The 20,493-nt window shown below is 43.7% G+C and overlaps 1 protein-coding gene across 1 annotated transcript; it reads left to right on the top strand.

Moving 5' to 3' along the window:
• Positions 1–13,744: 13,744 nt before the first annotated feature.
• Positions 13,745–20,422, top strand: LOC121840999 (perilipin-2-like). The gene is made up of 7 exons (XM_042306676.1): positions 13,745–13,774; positions 13,868–14,066; positions 14,246–14,328; positions 14,797–15,034; positions 16,046–16,227; positions 19,992–20,285; positions 20,417–20,422. Exons 1-7 carry the CDS (start codon positions 13,745–13,747, stop codon positions 20,420–20,422), a joined length of 1,032 nt encoding a protein of 343 aa, XP_042162610.1.
• Positions 20,423–20,493: the final 71 nt, after the last annotated feature.

Raw genomic sequence — 20,493 nt, 5'->3', positions numbered from 1 at the left:
GCGTAGATCATTGGTCCGTAACGATTTTCATTTGAACTGTTACAAACAACAACAAAAAACAAGCAACAATATTCATACAACTGTAATAGAGTAGCAACAAGGATAACTTCAATAATCATAGAAGTAGATATCAAGGTCAAATTTAACAACAAAAGAATCATGTAGAAACAAGATGTGAATTATTATGTGGATTATAATTCATGGACATTTTTGTAGGGGTTATAAAATGTTTCATTAGCGCAAATCAAGTCTGACATTTTTAAGTGGAAATTACAAACTTAAGAAGTGTTACACCCTGATCTGTTTCACCTGTCCTTGTGCTTGTCTCCACCCCCCTCTGGGTGTCGCCCATCTTCCCCATTATCCCCTGTGTATTTATACCTGTGTTTTCTGTCTATCTGTTGCCAGTTCATCTTGTTTGTTCAAGCCTACCAGTGGTTTGTCTCAGAGACTGGGTTTCCCTAGTCCCTCTTTTTCTCGTCCTCCTGGGTTTTGACCACTACCTGTCTCTGAGCCAACCTGCCTTCCTGTACCTTGGCCTCTGCTCTGGATGATCAACCCCTAGCAGTCTTGACCTGTCATTTGCCTGCTCCTGTGGTTACAATAAACATTGTTACTTCACACAGTCTACACTTGGGTCTTACCTTGATTCCTGATAAGAAGCCTTTTTAAAACTTGAATACACTGCTGTGCAGGAAAATGTTCTGTTACAACAGAGATTCGGTACCTAATGGCAGCAGACTCAAGTAGAATTGGATCATTATCAATTTTTTTTTTACATTATCTTGTAGTAGCATTGTTTGTTAATGGAGGAGCAGCTGATCAGATTACCAATCTTGAAGAATCTATTTGCGATATCCAAACTGGTGGAGAGAGTACTGGGTAAACTTAAGGCTGTGAGGATCACGAGAGGTGGGCTTGTTTAAATTTTTTTGTACTTAGGATAAGAAGGAACATATGTTGCCTCTCACCCGATTTGAGAAGTTTGACGTGTCGCTTGTCTCGAGGGAAGTCAATGTTGAAGAGATAAAGCATATTCCTGGAGTGATTGATGCGTGTCGGATGAATTGTGTGGTGAAAAAGTGAAGAGTCTCTGTTCTTTTTTTTTTGTCTCTTGCTACTCAAGAGCAGTTGGGGTATATCAACTACAGATTCAGAGCATTTATCCCAAGACCAATGATCACTGTAAAGCTTTTGGACATGTTTCAAGTGTTTGTAGAAGGGAGAAGCCAATATGTCCAAGTTGTGGAAAAGATCATGTGTTTAAAAGGGATAAAAATGTGACAAGTTGGAATCATGAAGCCACGTCTTTGGAATGCCCGACAAGGGTGAAAAAGAATGAGGTGGCCAAAGTCAGGGCTGTCCAGAGCATTTCATATGCAGCGGCTGTTAAAAGGGTTGAGGGTTCGAATGGTGCTCCTGAAGAGTCCATGGTGGTGGATAGGCCTTCACTGCAGACTGCAGGGGTTGCCTTTCACCAGTAGAACCCAGATATTTTAAAGGTTAAGAAGGTGGACCTTGGCCTTTATACACTATATATACAAAAAAGTATGTGGACACCCCTTCAAATTAGTGGATTCGGCTATTTCAGCCACACCCGTTGCTGACAAGTGTATAAAATCGAACACACAGCCGTTCAATTTCCATAGACAAACATTGTCAGTAGAATGGCCTTACTGAAGAGCTCAGTGACTTTCAACGTGGCACCGTCATAGGTGGCCACCTTTCCAACAAGTCAGTATGTCAAATTTTTGCCCTGCTAGAACTTCCCCGGTCAAAGGTAAAGGCTGTTATTGTGAAGTCTAGGAGCAACAATGTCTCAGCCGTGAAATGGTAGGCCACACAAGCTCTCAGAATGGGACCACCAATTGTTGAAGTGTGTTGCACTCACTACCAAGTTCCAAACTGCCTCTCGAAGCAACAGCACAAGAACTGTTCATCGAGAGCTTCATGAAATGGGTTTCCATGGCTGAGCATCCATACACAAGCCTAAGATCACCATTCGTAATGCCAAATGTCGGCTGGAGTGGTGTAAAGCCGGTCGCCATTGGATTCTGGAGCAGTGGAAATTCGTTTTCTGAAGTGATGAATCATGCTTCACCATCTGGCAGTCCGGCGGAAGAATCTGGGTTTGACAGATACCAAGCGAATACTACCTGCCCCAAGCATAGTGCCACTTGTAAAAATTTGGTGGAGGAGGAATAATGGTCTGGGTCTGTTTTTCATGGTTCGGGCTAGACCCCTTAGTTCCAGTGAAGGGAAATCTTAATGCTACAGCATACAATGACATTATAGATGATTCTGTGCTTCCATCTTTGTGGCAACAGTTTGGGGTAGGCCATTTCCTGTTTCAGCATGACAATGACCCCGTGCACAAAGTGAAGTCCATACAGAAATGGCTTGTTGAGATTGGTGAGGAAGAACTTGACCCCTGACCTCAAGCCCATCGAACACCTTTGAGATGAAATGGAACGCCGACAGTGAGTCAGGCCTAATCGCCCAACATCAGTGCCTAATGTTCTTGTGACTGAATGGAAGCAGGTCCCCACAGCAATATTCCAACATCTAGTGGAAAGCCTTCCCAGAAGAGTGTTATTGCAGTAAAGGGGCGACCAATTCCATATTAATGCCCATGATTTTGGAATGAGATGTTCGACGAGCAGGTGCCCACATACTTTTGGTCATGTAGTGTAGCTATGGTGATTATGGTGATTAATGGCACTTCCAAGATGGAGAGGAGGTCCAGGAAAATTGATTTCATTGTGGATGCGAAGGAGCTCTTCTTGGGACTGAAAGATTTCTCTGTGGAGGAGTTGCATGGAGTATTGTCACAAGCCGTACAACCCTCTCAGGCCCTAGAGCCTGAGAAGGGAGATATGGAGATTTGAAGGAAGGAAGAAGTGTTTTTTAAATTTTGTTTTTATCAATGTACAATTTTTGGGGGGGTGACTAAGTTAGTTTTCCATATCACGCATGGATTTTCTTTTAATCTTGTTTTTTCTCAATCTGTCCAGTTAGGTGGCAATACACCTTTTTGGGTTGTAGTCTACCATAAAACCCACAGAAGAAGGAGAAGGAGGAGGAGGTATGGGGTGTGATTTTCTTGTAGGCAGAGCGCATTGGAGTAGGATTCTATTGCATTGACAGGCACGACTCAGGCATGTAGTCTACACCTACCGGTGTGCCTTAACCAATCAGAGCTGCAGTAGCCATCTTTGAAAAGCTAATCAGGTAAAGAACTTCCTTATGTCTTAAAAGGATGTGTGGTATTTTTAGATGGTCTTGAATAAGCTAAGTAGCCAATTAGCACAGCGTAGCATAATTTGTCTGATTCTCTGTAAGAACGGTACGGGAATAATAATGTATTTTATTTTTGAAAGTAGTTTCTTGCATCAAACACAACATTTTCAGTCACTTCAATAGCTGAAGAACAAGTGGAAAACAGGATAATGTCAAGCACTGCATGTTTTTTTTCAAAAGTCTCATGGAATGTAGGCATTGAACACATGCCTAACATGGTCAGCTCTGTAGCATTGGCTACGGGAAGCGTTTTTCTTCATTATGATCAAATAGCCACAGTAGCTTACTTGACCACTGTTAAAACTGTAACTTAAAGCAGGTACAGCCTCAGTGTTCACAGTAAATGTGTGCTGGAAGTTGCACAGAAGTTTCACAACATTCAAGTTTGCACTCAGCAAACCTGAAATTTGCTCAGTGCTTATATTTTTGGGGTGGAACATTGGATGTGAGTAGCTCCATTTTGTACAGACAAGAGACCCTGGTTCGAGTCCAGGCTCTGCTGCAGCCGGCCGCAACCAGGAGACCCATGGAGAGGCGCACAAATGGCCCAGCGTCGTCCAGGTTAGGGGAGAGTTTGACCGGCCAGGATGTCAGTGTCCCATCGCGCACTAGCGACTCCTGTGGCGTGCCAGGCACAGTGCATGCTGACACTGTCACCAGGTGTACGGTGTTTCCTCCAACACATTTGTGCGGCTGACTTCCGGGTTAAGCGCGCATTGTGTCAAGAAGCAGTGCGTCTTGGCTGGGTCGTGTTTCAGAGCACGCACGGCTCTCGAGCTTCGCCTCTCCTGAGTCCATACAGGAGTGGCAGCGATGGGACAGGACTGTAACTACCAATTGGGGAGAAAAAAGGATTTAAAAAACTGTTGTTATATGTAGAAACCAGACAGCAAAGTTTTTTAATTAAGTCTCTAAAATAATAAAACAACATACAGTATCCTCAAGCAACTAGGAGAGAATGAGCGGTCAGTTATGTACAACAGCGAACCAATCAGTTGGTAAAGCGCCGCCGCAACACAAATCCAACATGGTTTCCCCCAGAGGAAAAGACAAGAAGCAACTAGCAGATGCAAATGAGAGTAATGAACAATTAAAGGATACCAAAACAAACTAACTGCTACAATAAAAGTAGAGGCTATCATGTCAGACACACAAACAAGGTGTGTGCATGTGCAAACAACACAACAAAATGTGCCTTTTGGAAACAAAGTTACAAACTTTAGAAGACTAATTGGACCAGCAACATGAGAATATTGTCCTTACCGGAAGATGAGGATTAAAGGAGACCTTTCCAGCTAAGTGGTCAAACTGATATAAGAGATTCTTGGCATGGGTATATCATCAGACAATCTGGAACGATGCCATAGGATCAGCGTGAAACAGAAGAATGCTAAATGCCTTCTCATGGTAATCTTCAAACTGTAGAACAATCAGACCAAAATCAACATTCTGAAGGCACAAGGGGGAAAGGAGATCAAAATCCCCGGCCAATCCATTCAATTCACCCAGGACCTGTCTGCTAGGCTAAAACACAAGGAATACATTTCGATCAGACAATCATTGGAGGAAAAGGGGATCAAGTCTCAGCTCAGATTCCCGTCAGTGCTGTGCGTATGGAAGGAAAAGCAGAGGATGGAATTCACAAGCGCCGATGAAGCCCTAGTCAAACTGCAAGAAACCTTTCTAGTTGAAAAGAGGAGAGTCCCCCCATACTGAAGAGTGATAAAAAAAAGTGATAAACACACTAGGCTAGGTACAGTGATGCCTGATAACAGTTTATCGTAAATTGAGACAGTATTATTTCACCTTCTCTCCAATACAATCTACTGTATACTCTACTTTCCCCAAGTAACTGTTATTTTCTATGAAGTAACAATAGAAGTAGCAGATGCCAATATGTCTCACAGTCTCATGTCAGAATTATACATTCCTCCATGTTTCTCAAACGTCAAATTTTGAAATGTTCAAGATTAAGTTCAGGCATTTTTCATTAACTCTGAAATCTTAAGGTTAGGCATAAACTCTGAATGGGTAAGGGTTAAGGTTTGGGATCGGCTTAAAACAAAATCATTTTATATTGCTGGATTCAAACTTGAAACCTTTGAAATCAAAGGCAGATACTTACACCCATCCACCATCCCCGTCGACAACACGCTAGAAAATCGGAAACCTACTTGAAGGTAACAGCGCTCACTGTTGCCCATAGTGGCAGGTTTCCACGTCATCTCCTGATGCCCTCAGACATGGATGGACGTCGAACACTGACTTGTATCACGGGTGACCTGACTGGAAATATAGCAAGTATGTCAATAACTCTTCTGTGTGTGTATGTGTGACATGGATGGACGTCGAACACTGACTTGTATCACGGCTGACTGGAAATATAGCAAGTATGTCAATAACTCTTCTGTGTGTGTGTGTGTGTGTGTGTGTGTGTGTGTGTGTGTGTGTGTGTGTGTGTGTGTGTGTGTGTGTGTGTGTGTGTGTGTGTGTGTGTGTGTGTGTGTGTGTGTGTGTGTGTGTGTGTGTGTGTGTGTGTGTGTGTGTGCGTGAATGAATGGGAGTGTGAGGGATGGTGAATATGAATATGTGTAGGAGGGTGGGCAGGAGAGAATGGGTGTGTGTATGCATAGAGTATATGTTGTGTGAGAATGGATTAGTTTGTAGATGGATAGATGGGTGTGAGTGTCTCTGAGAGGAAGGGAGTGTGGGAAAAGATGGGAGGTTGGGACAAGCTTGGCTTGGTTGAGTAAGGATGGGAGGTAGGGACAAGCTTAGCTTGGGTGGGCAAGAGTGGGCAAAGATGGGAGGTTGGGACAAGCTTGGTTTGGGTGGGGTAAAGGTGGAGGAAAACTGGGAGGGAGAGGGGAGAGGGATACATTTGCGTTGGGACAGAGGGAAGGAAGGATTTATCTATACTGCAATGTATTTGTATTTGTATTTATTTTTGTGACTTGAAAACCTGCTGTAAAATTAATAAGAGTTCTGGACATATTGAAGAGGATGTCAAGTCAATTTTTAATTTTTTAAATGTTTTTATTTAATCTTTATTTAACTAGGCAAGTCAGTTCAAGACAAATTCTTATTTACAATGACGGCCTACCCCGGCCAAACCTGGACGACGCTAGGCCAATTATTTGAATTCCGTGTTTGCCTTTATAGCTTAGATTCAATGGTGGTTATTGGTTATTTGGTGGAGATTGGGACGGGGTGGCTAGGAGGGCATCAGATACTTCTTTGAAGTATGTGTGGTGCCGCCCTCCACTCATCCTACTTCGGTCTCTTGGTGGACCAACTCTTCCCAAGTAGAGCCCATCAGCCACTATACTTTAATTGAATTCACAAGGTATTACAAACTGACCTAAGGACTTAAGTGTCAGACTTTCTCCAATGTATTTACAATGACATACAGTTGAAGTCGGAAGTTTACATACACTTACGTTGGAGTCATTAAAACTTGTTTTTCAACCACTCCACAAATTTTTTGTTAACAAACTATAGTTTTGGCAAGTTGGTCATTTTTCCAACAATTGCTTACAGACAGATTATTTCACAACAGAAGTTTACATACACTATGTTGACTGTGCCTTTAAACAGCTTGGAAAATTCCAGAAAATTATGTATTGGCTTTAGAAGCTTATATAAGCTAATTGACATCATTTGAGTCAATTGGAGGTGTACCTGTGAATGTATTTCAAGGCCTACCTTCAAACTCAGTGCATCTTTGCTTGACATCATGGGAAAAACAAAAGAAATCAGCCAAGACCGCAGAAAATAAATTGTAGATCTCCACAAGTCTGGTTCATCCTTGGGAGCAATTTCCAAATGCCTGAAGGTATCACGTTCATCTGGACAAACAATAGTATGCAAGTATAAACACCATTGGACCACGCAGCCATCATACCGCTCAGGAAGGAGAAGCGTTCTGTCTCCTAGAGATGAACGTACTTTGGTGCGAAAAGTGCAAATCAATCCCAGAACAACAGCAAAGGACCTTGTGAAGATGCTGGAGGAAACAAGTACAAAAGTATCTATATCCACAGTCAAACGAGTTCTATATCTACAAAACCTGAAAGGCCACTCAGCAAGGAAGAAGTCACTGCTCCAAAACCGCCATAAAAAGCCAGACTACGATTTGCAACTGCACATGGGGACAAAGATCGTACTTTTTGGAGAAATGTCCTCTGGTCTGATGACACAAAAATAGAACTGTTTGGCCATAATGACCACCGTTATGTTTGGAGGAAAAAGGAGGAGGCTTGCAAGCCGAAGAACACTATCCCAACCGTGAAGCATGGGGATGGCAGCATCATGTTGTGGGGGTGCTTTGCTACAGGAGTGTCTAGTGCACTTCACAAAATAGATGGCATCATGGGGTATGAAAATTATGTGGATATATTGAAGCAACATCTCAAGACATCGGTCAGGAAGTTAAAGCTTGGTCGCAAATGGGTCTTCCAAATGGACAATGACCCCAAGCTTACTTCTAAAGTTGTGGCAAAATGGCTTAAGGACAACAAAGTCAAGGTATTGGAGTGGCCATCACAGACCACTGACCTCAATCCTATAGAAAATTGGTTGGCAGAACTGAAAAAGCATGTGCGAGCAAGGAGGCCTACAAACTGACTCAGTTACACCAGCTCTGTCAGGAGGAATGGGCCAAAATTCACCCAACTTATTGTGGGAAGCTTGTGGCTACCCAAACTGTTTGACCCAAGTTAAACAATTTAAAGGCAATGCTACCAAATACTAATTGAGTGTATGTAAACTTCTGACACACTGGGAATGTGATGAAAGAAATAAAAGCTGAAATAAATCATTCTCTCTACTATTATTCTGACATTTCACATTCTTAAAATAAAGTGGTGATCCTAACTGACCTAAGACAAGGAATCTTTACTATGATTAAATGTCAGGAATTGTGAAATTGAGTTTAAATGTATTTGGCTAAGGTGTATGTAAACTTCTGACTTCAACTGTACATATGAGGTGAGTAATGCAAAATATGTAAACATTATTAAGTTAATGAGATACCGTAGAATAGTATAGAAAACAGTATACACATATGAGATGAGTAATGCCAGATATGTAAACATTAAGTGACTAAGATACCATAGAATAGTATAGAGTACAGTATATACATAAGAGATGAGTAATGCAAGATATGTACATATTATTAAGTGACTAATATACCATAGAATAGTATAAAATACAGTATATACATATGAGATGAGTAATGCCAGATATGTAAACATTATTAAAGTGACTAGTGTTCCATTCCTTAAAGTGGCCAGTGATTCCTTGTCTATGCCCATAGGCAGCAGCCTCTAATGTGCTAGTGATGGCTGTTTAGCAGTCTGATGGCCTTGAGATAGAAGCTGTTTTTCAGTCTCTCGGTCCCAGCTTTGATGCACCTGTACTGAGCTTGCCTTCTGGATGTTGACGGGGTGAACAGGCAGTAGCTCGGGTGATTGATGTCCTTGATGATGTTTTTGGTCTTCCTGTGACGTCGGGTGTTATAGGTGTCCTGGAGGGCGGGTAGTTTGCCCCCAGTAATGCATTGTGCAGACTGCACCACCCTCTGGAGAGCCTTGTGGTTGCGGGCGGTGCAGTTGCCGTACCAGGCTGTGATACAGCCCGACAGGATGCTTTCAATTGTGCTTTCAATTGTTTTCATCAGTAAAGGTTTGTGAGGGTTTTAGGTGACAAGCCAAATTGATTTAGCCTTCTGAGGTTGAAGAGGCTCTGTTGTGCCTTCTTCACCACACTGTCTGTGTGGTCCATTTCAGTTTGTCAGTAATGTGTACGCCAAGGACCTTGAAGCTTTCCACCTTCTCCACTGCGGTCCCGTCGATGTAGATAGGGGGTTGCACCCTTTGCTGTTTGCTGAAGTCCACGATCACCTCCTTTGTTTTGTTAACTTTGAGTGAGAGGTTGTTTTCCAGGCACCACACTCCCAGAGCCCTCACCTCCTCCCTGTAGGCTGTCCCGTCATCGTTGGTAATCAAGCCTACTACTGTTGTGTCGTCTGCAAACTTGATGATTGACTTGGAGGCGTGCTTGGCCACGCAGTCATTGGTGAACAGGGAGTACAAGAGGGGGCTGAGCACACACCCTTGTGGGGCCCCAGTGTTGAGGATCAGCGGAGTGGAGGTGATGTTTCCTACCTTCACCACCTGGGGGCCTGGTCAGGAAGTCCAGGACCCAGTTGCACAGGGCGGGTTTCAGACCCAGGGCCTCAAGCTTAATGATGAGCTTGGAGGGTACTATGGTGTTGAATGCTGAGCGATTGCATCGTCTGTGGATCTATTGGGGCGGTAAGCAAATTGAAGTGGGTCTAGGGTGGCAGATAAGGTAGAGGTGATATGATCCTTGACTAGTCTCTCAAAGCACTTCATGATGACAGTGGTGAGTGCTATGAGGAGATAGTCATTATGTTCAATTACCTTTGCCTTCTTGGGTACAGGAACAATGGTGGACATCTTGAAGCATGTGGGGACAGCAGACTGGGATATGGAGAGATTGAATATGCCTGTAAACACGCCAGCCAGCTGGTCTGCGCATGCTCTGAGGACGCGGCTAGGGATGCCGTCTGGGCCGGCAGCTTTGCGAGGGTTAACACGTTTAAATGTTTTACTCACGTTGAGAAGGAGAGCCCACAGTCCTTGGTAGTGGGCCGCATTGGGCGGGCACAGTCTTACCCTCAAAGCGTGCGGAGAATAAACTTAATGATGGTGTTGGAGTCGTGCCTGGCCGTGCAGTCATGAGTGAACAGGGAGTACTAGAGTAGACTGTGCACGCATCCCTGAGGGGCCCCCATGTTGAGGATCAACGTGGCGGATGTGTTGTTACCTACCCTTCCCACCTGTGTTTAGTCCCAGGGTCTTTAGCTTAGTGATGAGCTTTGAAGGCACTATGGTGTTGAACGCTGAGCTGTAGTTAATGAATAGCATTCTCACATAGGTGTTCCTTTAGTCCAGGTGTGAAAGGGCAGTGTGGAGTGCAATAGAGATTGCATCATCTCTGAATCTGTTGGGGCGGTATGCAAATTGGAGTGGGTCTAGGGTTTCTGGGATAATGGTATTGATGTGAGCCATGACCAGCCTTTCAAAGCACTTCATGGCTACAGACGTGAGTGCTACGGGTCGGTAGTAATTTAGGCAGGTTACCTTAATGTTCTTAGGCATAGGGACTATGGTGGTCTGCTTGAAACATGTTGGTATTGTAGACTCAGATAGGGGGTGGTTGAAAATGTCAGTGAAGACACTTGCCAGTTGGTCAGCGCATGCTCGGAGTACACGTCCGGAGTACACGTCCTGGTTGGGGTATGTACGTACAGTCACTGTGGGGACGACGTCATCGATGCACTTATTGATGAAACCAGTGACTGATGTGGTGTACTCCTCAATGCCATCAGAAGAATCCCGGAACATATTCCAGTCTGTCCTAGCAAAACAGTCCTGTAGCTTAGCATCTACTTCATCTAACCACTTTTTTATTGACAGAGCGCTGCTGCTTCCTGCTTTCAGTTTTTGCTTGTAAGCAGGAATCAGGAGGATAGAATTATGGTCAGATTTGCCATTAAGTCCTCTGAGAAATTCAGCAGGGTTTCTGGGAACTTCCACTATACAGATATACTTATTTTCCATCATAAGTTTTCCATCATAATTTGCAAATAAATTCATTAAAAATCCTACAATGTGATTTTCTGCATTTTTTTCCCTCATTTTGTCTGTCATAGTTGAAGTGTACCTATGATGAAAATTACAGGCATCTCTCATCTTTTTAAGTGGGAGAACTTGCACAATTGGTGGCTGACTAAATACTTTTTTGCCCCACTGTAGGTAGGGGTAGTGACTATGCATAGATAATAAACAGAGAGTAGCAGCAGCGTGAGTGAAGAGTGTGAAGGTGTGTGTGTGTGTGTGTGTGTGCATGTGTGTGTGCGTGTGTGTGTGTGTGTGTGTGTGTGTGTGTGTGTGTGTGTGTGTGTGTGTGTGTGTGTGTGTGTGTGTGTGTGTGTGTGTGTGTGTGTGTGTGTGTCTGTTGCGTCAATATGCGTGTGTGTGTGTGTGTGTGTGTGTGTGTGTCTTGTGTTGTGTTTGTTGGAGTGTCAGTGTAGAATGTGTGGGTGTGTGGTTATGTGTGTGTGTGTGGTTAGAGTCCAGTGAGTGTACATCAATCCTGTGCAAGAGGACAAAATCCTGTATCATTGCAACAAATAATAATAGATAAGGATAAAACAAGGGGGTCAATGCAAATAGTCTGGGTAGCCATTTGATAAACTGTTCAGTAGTCTTATGGCTTGTGGGTAGAAGCTGTTAGTGTCAGAGAAACTCTGTTTAGCGATATCTGTGGCATTTAAATTAAATTAGCTTTGGGCAACTAAGAACATGTAAAGAATGTAGGTTTCACACAATGTATCCTCTGTTAAAATTTGGAAATGTCCAGAGATTAGTTAACCGGAAAGGTTCTTGGGTTGTTTTTCCCATATCATCACACGTCATTTCTAAACTGGTTCACATAATTGAGTCATTAGAGCTGACCAACTTTAATAGCCTCCTCAAGTGGGGCTCTGTGTACATTGATGGTGCTGTTTTTTATTTTGTTACTTAACCTTTGTTAAACTTGGCAAGTCAGTTAAGAACGAATTCTTATTTACAATGACGGCCTATACCAGCCAAACCCAGACGACAGTGGGCCAATTGTGCGCTGCCCTATGGGACTCCCAATCACGGCTGGTTGTGATACAACCTGGAATCGAACCAAGGTGTCTGTAGTAACACCTCAACGACTAATACGTTTGTAGTAAGCTTTCAGATACTTTTAAAATCTTTTCAAAAGTGGTAACATCATCTACTATGTCAAGGTCAAGCCCTCTTACGACCTTGAGCAACTTCATCTCTAAATAATTTCAGTAGTCACAGAAAGTTGACTCAATCTTGTGCCCGTAGGACTATTCATGTTTTCTGGTTGAACCGTTGTATGGTGTTTCCAATGTTGCTTTGGAAATCAAATCACTTATGCATGTTAAATGTATTTATTCAGTGACTGTTGCAAGGGATAGGACATTAAAAGCCCCTACTTCAACATTAAGTTTCTAGTACAGTTTCTGAAGGGCTAAGTAGTAGGCCAAGGCTTTAATTTAGATTTAGCGCTCAGGCTTCAGAATCCTGTTCAGCTTGGAATACCTGATATTCAAATGCTGACCCTTCTACCTCTGGAGGGAGTTTTCAGCTGTCATCGTGACTGTTGTAGACATTCCACCACAGAACAAAAAAATAATAACAAGCTGGCCCTTAACAAACTGTACAAGGCTATAAACAAGCAACAACAAAAAATACATCCAGAGGCTGCTTTTGTGGTGGAGTAAAGCCTAATGCATGAAATATCAATGCAGAAGCAACGTATCTGTCAATTTGCTATGCTCCTCTAATTGCTGAGAGCAAAACTGTGATTCGCAGTTCGATCACATGCGCATCCTTTCCAAATTGCAAAGATGTCATAACCTGTGCACTTCAGCAGCAATACTTATTTGGTGCTGAACGGCTCTGGAACCTAGGGAGTTGATAGGCCGTATTGACAGTTGTGCAAGCCAGACCTACATTAAAACTTGGAGAAGAGTTCGTTAAATTTCATATTATACTTCAAATCTTTAAAACTACACTTTTCTGAGGTAAGAATGTTATTCCATCGTTTTTATCAGCCTTCAAGAAATGTTATATTCTTTGCCTAGGCGAGGCTACCTAGTTGTTCAATCTTGAGGCTGATGGAGTCATTAGCCTGGGTTACAACAAGGTGTTAGTGGTAGCCCATGTTGGCATATAGTTTTTATATGTATCATTGACAGTAATTATATCCAAAGCTCTGCTTACTTGATCCTATTCCAAGCATATAATTGTCTTGTCTTTCAATATTTTCCTTTAAATTTGATAGTCTGAGCAAAATTGCTTTCTGTTTCTGGTCAATACCACTAGGCTGTGGCTTAATATTTGATCATACTGAAACCTTGATGTAAGGATGGATGACCTCTGGTTTATGTAAATATTTATTGAGTTCCTTATTGTTGCTTAAATTGATTACAGAATGGTTAGAAATTGTTTCTTCATTACAGCACTTCTGAACAGATCATTCTCTTTCATGACTCCCATTGTTCACTGTCATCCTGCTTGGGTATGGTCAGCGCCCACTGAAGGGATAACTAGATTTCCATGCTAGGAGTATAGAACAGCTGTTATCATTGTGGCACCCTAGCAGCTGACATTACCATGTAAACATGATGTTAGATTCAAGATAATGAAGTCATTATGAAACAGATGTGGGAAAGAGCACTTGGGGTATTCTGCTTTGCCCCCTGTGTCCCTATGAGGTGTTTGCCTGACAGTCACTAAGGTAATTCACTCTTTCTACATATTCTGTTTTACAGGAAAAAGGTGAAAAGGACATGTCGTACACAAATAATCATTACATTGAGGTGAGCTGGAAAATATATAAAAACAATAACCAGGGGTTAAACGTTTGATTCCAAGGGAGTAAATTGTTCTCTTTTCTCTCCTCCTTTCTCCAGGCCAACGCCGTGCAACGGGTGGCTAGTCTGCCGCTCTTCGACTCCACCCTGAAAACTGTTGTTTCAGTTTACATGGATGTAAAGGGCCGTTACCCGCTCCTGAGTGTGGTGGGGGGCGTGGCTGAGATTGGGGTGCGTAATGTGTCCCAGGCTGCCATTCTCCGTGCCACCCCCCTCCTACTTAGTCTGGAGCCCCAGAGTAAGTCCACTGAATACTGAAAACTTTACTGATTGATTCTACCCTATTGCCTTATAACTCTCATCTGCCATAAAATATAAAATGTCAAACTTGAATAACTTTAACATGAATGCCACCGCTGCCACCAAATAGCTTTTGGTTCTCATCCCTCACCATTGCTTCCCTCCTCCATATTGCAGTTGAGGTCGTCAATAACTATGCTTGTATGGGCTTGGACCAGCTGGAAAAGAACTTTCCCGTCCTGCACCAGTCTACAGAGGAGGTGGGTGTCTTCTCTCTCTGTTTCTGTTCTGCCTGGCAAACTGGGTGATGATGCAGTGTGTGAGGCTGACTGACTGGTCTGTTATAGTAGACACATTCTGATTGTTCCAGCATTAATTGACCTTTAACACCACTTTGCATTACCAGAGTTTCAATAGTTGACATTGAATTTTAATGGCGTTAGACTGTGTGGAAGGATACTGCTACTGTCCATTAATCATGTTGGATGGATTCCATTTATAATATCCTACTATTCCTCTGACTGATTATTTCTCCCTTTTTCCAAATGACAAATTGTCTCTCTCTCTCCCTTTCTGCCTTATCATCTACAAATATTCTGCCACTCCCACCTCCCCCTTTTTCTTCACTCGTTATCTTTCACTTCTTTCATTATCTCAACACCCTGCTACTTCTTTATCACCCTATTCCCTACAACCCTCCTCTCCTCCACCCCCCATCGTCCCCACAGGTATTGGGTCACCTGAAGGATGCCTTCTTTCTGACCCTGGATGACGTGCAACTGCGTGTGAATGATGAGCTGGACGGGATGCAGGGGCGCTGGGACAAGCTGACCGATGTCACCTGGTACTACCTCCTGGCTCTGCAGGAGTCACAGCTGGGTCAGATGGCCACCTCGGGCCTGGACGACATCCTCACACGCTCAGAGGAGGCCATGGCCAAGTACATGCCCCTGACGGCTACACTGCGTGAGTTTGGGTGAAGGGTAGTGGAGGGGCTAGTGCACTTTACACAGTCTTTGCTGAATGGTGGATTGGGAGGTTGTCTTTCCGCAGAAGTGTATTCATGAATGCTTTATGAGGTCTTTTGTCTAAAGTCAGGTTACAGTATACAGTGTACACCACAATCTGCATGGTCATCCTATTGCTGCTTTCTGAACTTTACCACAGGGGGGCGTTAATGCTCTTCAAGTGTTTGATAATGTCCCTACTAATTTGCTTTGAGGCTGTTCTAATACACAATGATATCCATAATAACAGATTTGAGAATAAAACTTGTTTTCAAATATTTCTATTATTTTGTTTTGTAAATATTTTAATCATAGGAAAAATACAATAAATAACTCATTAAAATAGAGTATAATTGATATCCTGCTGTCTGTAAAGGAGATCAAATCAACATGAAAACCAGATTGATGTGATGCACTGTTGTCTTGGTAACATTGCAGTACATTATCAAATCATACTGACTCATATCCTCACTTGAAATATAAAGTGTGCTTGAAAATTCAATTTTCTTTCATCATTCATTAACTTGTAAACAATCAAGTATGTTTTTAGATGATGGTGTGTAATTGTAGAGTGCATAGACTGTGTTGATCAGACAGTGTGTCACACTGATGACGCTCTGTGTGTGTGGGAAGAGGTGTTTGGAAGGGGTGATAGGAGTTGAAATGACACAGTCTACCGTGCAAATACAACCAACTACCAGTAACCCACTGGGCACAGACGTCAATTCAACGTCTACTCCACATTCGTCATTTCATTGAAATGACGTGTAAACAACGTTGATTCAACCAGTGTGTGCCTGGTGGGAAGTACTAACACCTCACTCTGTCTATATGGCTATGTCCAGTCAGCTTCGAATATTGGACACTACAGTTACGAGGGCAAGTTTTGGCAACAAAGACACATTGACATCTTGCTGTTGAGTTTACCACACCATATTTGTATTTTGACTTGTCTCTGTGTGTTCCCCAGGCCTAGAGTGGGAGAGGAGGACACAGCAGTATGAGGATGAAGATGGGGAGGATGAGCCTGGGTTGTGGACGCGGTTCCGAGGCCTTCTGCTCTGTCTGAGCCTGCAGCTGTACCACCGCCTGCTGAAGCTCAGAAACAGGCTGGAGCGGGCCATGGGGATGCTACAGGATGCTACCGACAAGGTGAGAATCCCCTATAACCCTCTCTATGGCTGTGTCCCTAAAACAAACCTTTGTCTGCTTTCGTCCCCTGTAGTCCCAACTACAGGCCTCTTGCTTTACACGTATCAGGTCCTAGCCCAGGTCAATCTGCTCTCTCCTCTTTGTCCTTTCTCACACTCTCCACTCTCATTCATCTGAACCACCCATCCTTAGCCACCCTCCGTGTCTCACTCTCCTGTGTTTTTTACACCTTTCTCTTCCTTCTCATTTTCCCCCACATACCCATCTGTTCCTCATATCTGTAAGACCTCTCATCCATCATGATAAACTATACCGCCTCCTCCTTACTCAATCAGGGTACAGCACAAAATAAACAAGGTATTAAAGACATTTAGATGTACTGTTAAAATAGTCTAACATTCAGACAATATAATAATTTATACGAAAAGTGTAACATAATAATAATAACAATGTAATAATAAAATAACAAAACAACATAATAACTTTAAATGGATGAATTAAACAGAGCACTTTCAGCCAGCACCTCAGCTGCTCTTTGTTGACCTCCTCTGTAATCACTTGATGCTCGGTCCCTCGGGAGGCTGTCTAGCCATCACAACATCCTCTGCTGTCTCTGTCTACCTTTATTGGGTTTGGGGTAAATAGAAGCAGGCTACGTGCCCAGAGACATGGTCAGTGGTCTCTGTGAAGGCTCTAGGGCACTCCCTGCATTTCCTGTATACATGGGCAGAGGGCTGGGGCTCAGTATTACTCTTACCCAGGCACAGAGTTCTGAGCACATAGAACCATCATTAAGATGTACCAGACTCAAATCTCCTGGGGCTATAGCAGACTCTATGGCTTAGGACAGAAGGAAGGAAGGGAGGGAGGGACAGAGAGATTATGAGACAAGTGACAAGGCAAATCAGTTAAGAACAAATTCCTATTTACAATGACAGCCTACCAGGGAACAGTGGGTTATCTGCCTTGTTCATTGGGAGAATGACAGATTTTTACCTTGTCAGCTCAGGGGTTCGATCCAGAAACATTTTGGTTACTGGCCCAATGCTCTAACCACTAGGCTACCTCCGGTCCCGAGAATGGTCCCTGTGGGATTTGGCCTACGTGAGATTTTGAGCCTACCACAGCCCCTGCAGCACACACTCAGACAGACAAACACACAGAGCGATGAGGAGATCCGAGAGCTGGGGGGCAAGACTTTGATGGACCGATAAGACACAGACTGTAAACATACACAGCTCTCTGAAAGCAAGAGTTGTGGAAACTAACAAAAAACAGTATGGTGGCATGTTTAGAAATGAATTCATTATGAGGCTTGTTGTTTTATGAAGCTCAAACTGGGTTTAGGTCAGTTGAAATTGGGGGATATATTCAATAACAGGGTCACTATATGGGTCACCTCAAGGAGGTCTTTAGGAAAGAGGATGAACATTGAGAAGAATAACTACTCGAATTTAAATTGATTATTTTATAATACATTCATTTTTAGGTTTACGGTTCTCTGAACTCAAATTGGGTTTATAGTGAAGCTGTCAAAGTAGTTACTGAATAGAAAAATATAATAATAAACAGTAACACTAGGAACTGTTGAATGAACTTTCATAGAGAGATTATATTTTTTTCCTTTCTTTCTCTTTTTTACAGCACATTGTAATAAACCACATCACATTTGTAAGGATTAGAATTTTACAGTTTGGTAAAGTGTCAAAGCATTTTTCCCAGAATTTGGTTCAGGGGTAGTAATTGGTGCTAAATGACCCTAACTGCTGCTGCAGGCTGCTGGCTGGAGAGAGAGGAGAATAGGCAATGAGGGTCGGCCTCATCAGACAAACACTCTCATTAATGCTCCTGCACACTCTCCCATAGAGACTAAGGCACTGGGACAGAAATGTGTGTGTGTGAGACAGCGATTGTGTGTGTGTGGTGTCCTCAGATGTCCTACATCGTTGAAATTTGGCAGCGGATATCATGCTGCATTGTTACGTTTGCCCTGAGTCTGTCCCCAGGCTACTTTGGGCCAGTGTCCTGCCCCCTCACCAGAATCCTTGGTTTGGTTTCACAAAGCAGGAACAGAAGGGGATAGCGTGTCACTTAGCTGACCCAAATACCTCGTCCATCTCTTTTTCTCTTCCCCACCCAAACTGTGGGACTTTTGGCCTAGTTCTAGAGACTTGGTAAAACGTTTGCCTATCTAGAGCTGTTGATCCACACCACAAGCTCAAATGTAAAAGCCTGGAGGATGGTGTGATATGATCTGCTTCTAAACTCAGCTAAAAAAGAAATGTCCTCGCACTGTCAACTGCGTTTATTTTCAGCAAACCTAACGTGTAAATATGTGTATGAACATAACAAGATTCACAGAAAATGGAATAATGTGTCCCTGAACAAAGGGGGGTCAAAATCAAAAGTAACAGTCAGTATCTGGTGTGGCCACCAGCTGCATTAAGTACTGAAGTGAATCTCCTCCTCATGGACTGCACCAGATGTGCCAGTTCTTGCTGTGAGATGTTACCCCACTCTTCCACCAAGGCACCTGCAAGTTCCCAGACATTTCTGGGGGGAATGGCCCCAGCCCTCACCCTCCGATCCAACCTGTCCCAGACGTACTCAATCTGATTGAGATCCGGGCTCTTCGCTGGCCATGGCAGAACACTGACATTCCTGTCTTGCAGGAAATCACGCACAGAACGAGCAGTATGGCTGGTGGCATTGTCATGCTGGAATGTCAGGAGTATGGCTGGTGGCATTGTCATGCTGGAATGGCAGGTGGCATTGTCATGTCAGGATGAGCCTGCAGGAAGGGTACCACATGAGGGAGGAGGATGTTTTCACTGTAAAGCACAGCGTTGAGATTGCCTGCAATGACAACAAGCTCAGTCCGATGATGCTGTGACATACCGCCCCAGACCATGACGGACCCTCCACCTCCAAATCGATCCCACTCCAGAGTACGGGCCATGGTGTAACGCTCATTCCTTCGACGATAAACGCAAATCCGACCATCATCCCTGGTGAGACAAACTGCGACTCGTCAGAGAAGAGCACTCTTTGCCAGTCCTGTCTGGTCCAGCGACGGCAGGTTTATGCTTATAGGCGACGTTGTTGCCGGTGATGTCTGGTGAGGACTTGCTTTAGAACAGGCCTACAAGCCCTCAGTCCAGCCTCTCTCAGGCTATTGCGGACAGTCTGAGCACTGATGGAGGGATTGTGCATTCCTGGTGTAACTCAGGCAGTTGTTGTTGCCATCCTGTACCTGTCCCGCAGGTGTGATGTTCGGATGTACCAATCATGTGCAGGTGTTGTTACGTGGTCTGCCACTGCGAGGACGATCAACTGCCCGTCCTGTCTTCCTGTAGTACTGTCTTGGGTGTTTCACAGTACGGACATTGCAATTTATTGCCCTAGCCACATCTGCAGTCCTCATGCCTCCTTGCAGCATGCCTAAGGCACGTTCACGCAAATGAGCAGGAACCTTGGGCATCTCTCTTTTGGTGTTTTTCAGAGTCAGTAGAAAGGCCTCTTTAGTGTCCTAAGTTTTCATAACTGTGACCTTAATTGCCTACCGTCTGTAAGCAGCTAGTGTCTTAACGACCATTCCACAGGTGCATGTTAATGACTAGTTTTACAGTAGCTATCAGTTTGTCATGTTTGTTTTTTCAACTTCACAAATAGTGGCAAGAAATTGCTTTCAAGGGTCCTTCAACAATTTCCCCAAAGACTGATTCAATTCATATAACTGACATTATAAGTCTGAAAGTCTTCAGCTAAGTGCTTTATCATTGTATCATCAGATGGGCCTGAGCAGGCTGCTGGAGGTGGTGAGCTCTGTGCTCCAGATGCTGAAGCTGTTCTACGTGTCCCAGGTGTTGCGTCTGGAGGCCATGAGGAGGCTGGCCCTGGACCAGCTGAAGGCCCAGCTCCGGGTCCTGGCTGAACTGGGACCCATCAATCAGCTGCTGGGACTGCCTGCTCAGGTGCAGCTTGTGGTGGCCGACCTACAGGAGCTGGGCAAGATCCTACTGCAGCTGCTGGTCAAATCCACCCCTCTCTACAACATGGTGAGCCTTCTAGATTTTAGTTGCACCCTTCGTTACTAGGTTATTTAACCTTCCTCATTGTATCAACTCCCCTCGTCTAATCTCTCCTTTATTTGCCCTTATATGTCTCTCTGTATGTATATTCCCCACAGTCTTAATCCCCTGTATACCCCCACCTTTTTATCTCTGTCTCTTTCTCTCTCTCTCTCTTTCTCTGTCTCTGTCTCTC

Source organism: Oncorhynchus tshawytscha, linkage group LG03 (assembly GCF_018296145.1).
Source record: "Oncorhynchus tshawytscha isolate Ot180627B linkage group LG03, Otsh_v2.0, whole genome shotgun sequence".
In the NCBI taxonomy this organism is placed as follows: domain Eukaryota; kingdom Metazoa; phylum Chordata; class Actinopteri; order Salmoniformes; family Salmonidae; genus Oncorhynchus; species Oncorhynchus tshawytscha.
This window is presented reverse-complemented; position numbering and strand designations above follow the sequence as displayed.

Coding starts and splice junctions, on each gene's coding strand:
- LOC121840999 (XM_042306676.1), top strand. CDS start 13,745: ATGTCGTACACAAATAATCATTACATTGAG. Junction 13,775..13,867: donor CAAATAATCATTACATTGAG/GTGAGCTGGAAA, acceptor TCCTTTCTCCAG/GCCAACGCCGTGCAACGGGT. Junction 16,228..19,991: donor TACAGGATGCTACCGACAAG/GTGAGAATCCCC, acceptor GAAAGTCTTCAG/CTAAGTGCTTTATCATTGTA.